Source organism: Penaeus monodon, chromosome 19, assembly GCF_015228065.2.
Source record: "Penaeus monodon isolate SGIC_2016 chromosome 19, NSTDA_Pmon_1, whole genome shotgun sequence".
Lineage (NCBI taxonomy): Eukaryota > Metazoa > Arthropoda > Malacostraca > Decapoda > Penaeidae > Penaeus > Penaeus monodon.
In genome coordinates this window covers 40,048,191-40,049,101 of record NC_051404.1, presented here as the reverse complement: position 1 = coordinate 40,049,101, position 911 = coordinate 40,048,191, and the positions used below count along the sequence as shown (strand labels likewise).

Below are 911 nucleotides of genomic sequence, written 5' to 3'. Positions count from 1 at the left end.
TCTCCCTCACTTACCTGGAAATCCTTGGTGATCCTTTCCCTTCTGGACGATGAATTAGGTACTGAAGTTCAAAAATCTCCACCAATTTCACAGGCTCGTCGTGAAACCCGTCGATGGACACGAAAATCTGCGTCTTGTTCACGCCAGGTTGCAGAAGGACTTGACGTAATAGCCTGTTAAAAAAACGCGTTTTATAGTCCTACGTACCCTGATTGTATCTATATTTTGTTAGCTCTGACTATGAGTGTGGTTTTCGGTGTGTTTGATCTCAGCTATGCTAGCGTACTCCTTAGATAGCCTAAATTGATGGTCCAAGTTGATACAGTGAAATACGTAACATTAAAAGATACCTAACCTATTAACCTAACTCAGCCCGACCAAGCTGAACATCTGTAATTTAATGACCCGTTAGTGATGAAAGGGAAATGCACTCACCTATATAAATACTGCGGGCGATTCCCTGTCACCAGCAAGATGCCAATGTCCTCACGCCATGTCTCCTAGCAAAGATCACGTTTTATAAGATGAGATCTCATACGTACCATCATTATAATGTTTAGGTAAACAATAAAATTCGGCGTCAAAATGCTGTACTGACTTTGACAGTTCAGTTTTGAAGATGTTTTAGTTAAATATTTCAGACACCAACGACCACCATAGATTATCCCATTCAGGCAGCGTACCAAGCACCAGGCACTCTCTATCTTGTACCTTCTTAGGTGCACCAACTCAAACATACCATCTTCGGAGTAGCGGTAGTTATTGAGAAAGGGTTGTCACAAGAACACAAATCTCCATATCCGTCATAAGTGTCACAAAAATGTTTCCTCTTTTCCCAAGTACCACCCGTTGGCCAGTCTTTGCAGAAACGCTCTGAGAAAGAGAGAAAAAATATTTGGAATAGAACAAAC

The 911-nt window shown here is 41.4% G+C and overlaps 1 protein-coding gene across 1 annotated transcript in view; it reads right to left on the bottom strand.

The window, feature by feature from the left end:
• LOC119585233 (protein O-linked-mannose beta-1,2-N-acetylglucosaminyltransferase 1-like) overlaps positions 1-911 on the bottom strand; it is a gene marked incomplete in the record, with an annotated part of 16,435 nt that overhangs the window by 9,161 nt on the left and 6,363 nt on the right. Inside the window, 3 exon segments of the mRNA XM_037933893.1 lie at positions 15-173; positions 436-500; positions 740-873. Of these exon segments, the coding sequence (XP_037789821.1) occupies positions 15-173; positions 436-500; positions 740-873 (358 nt within the window).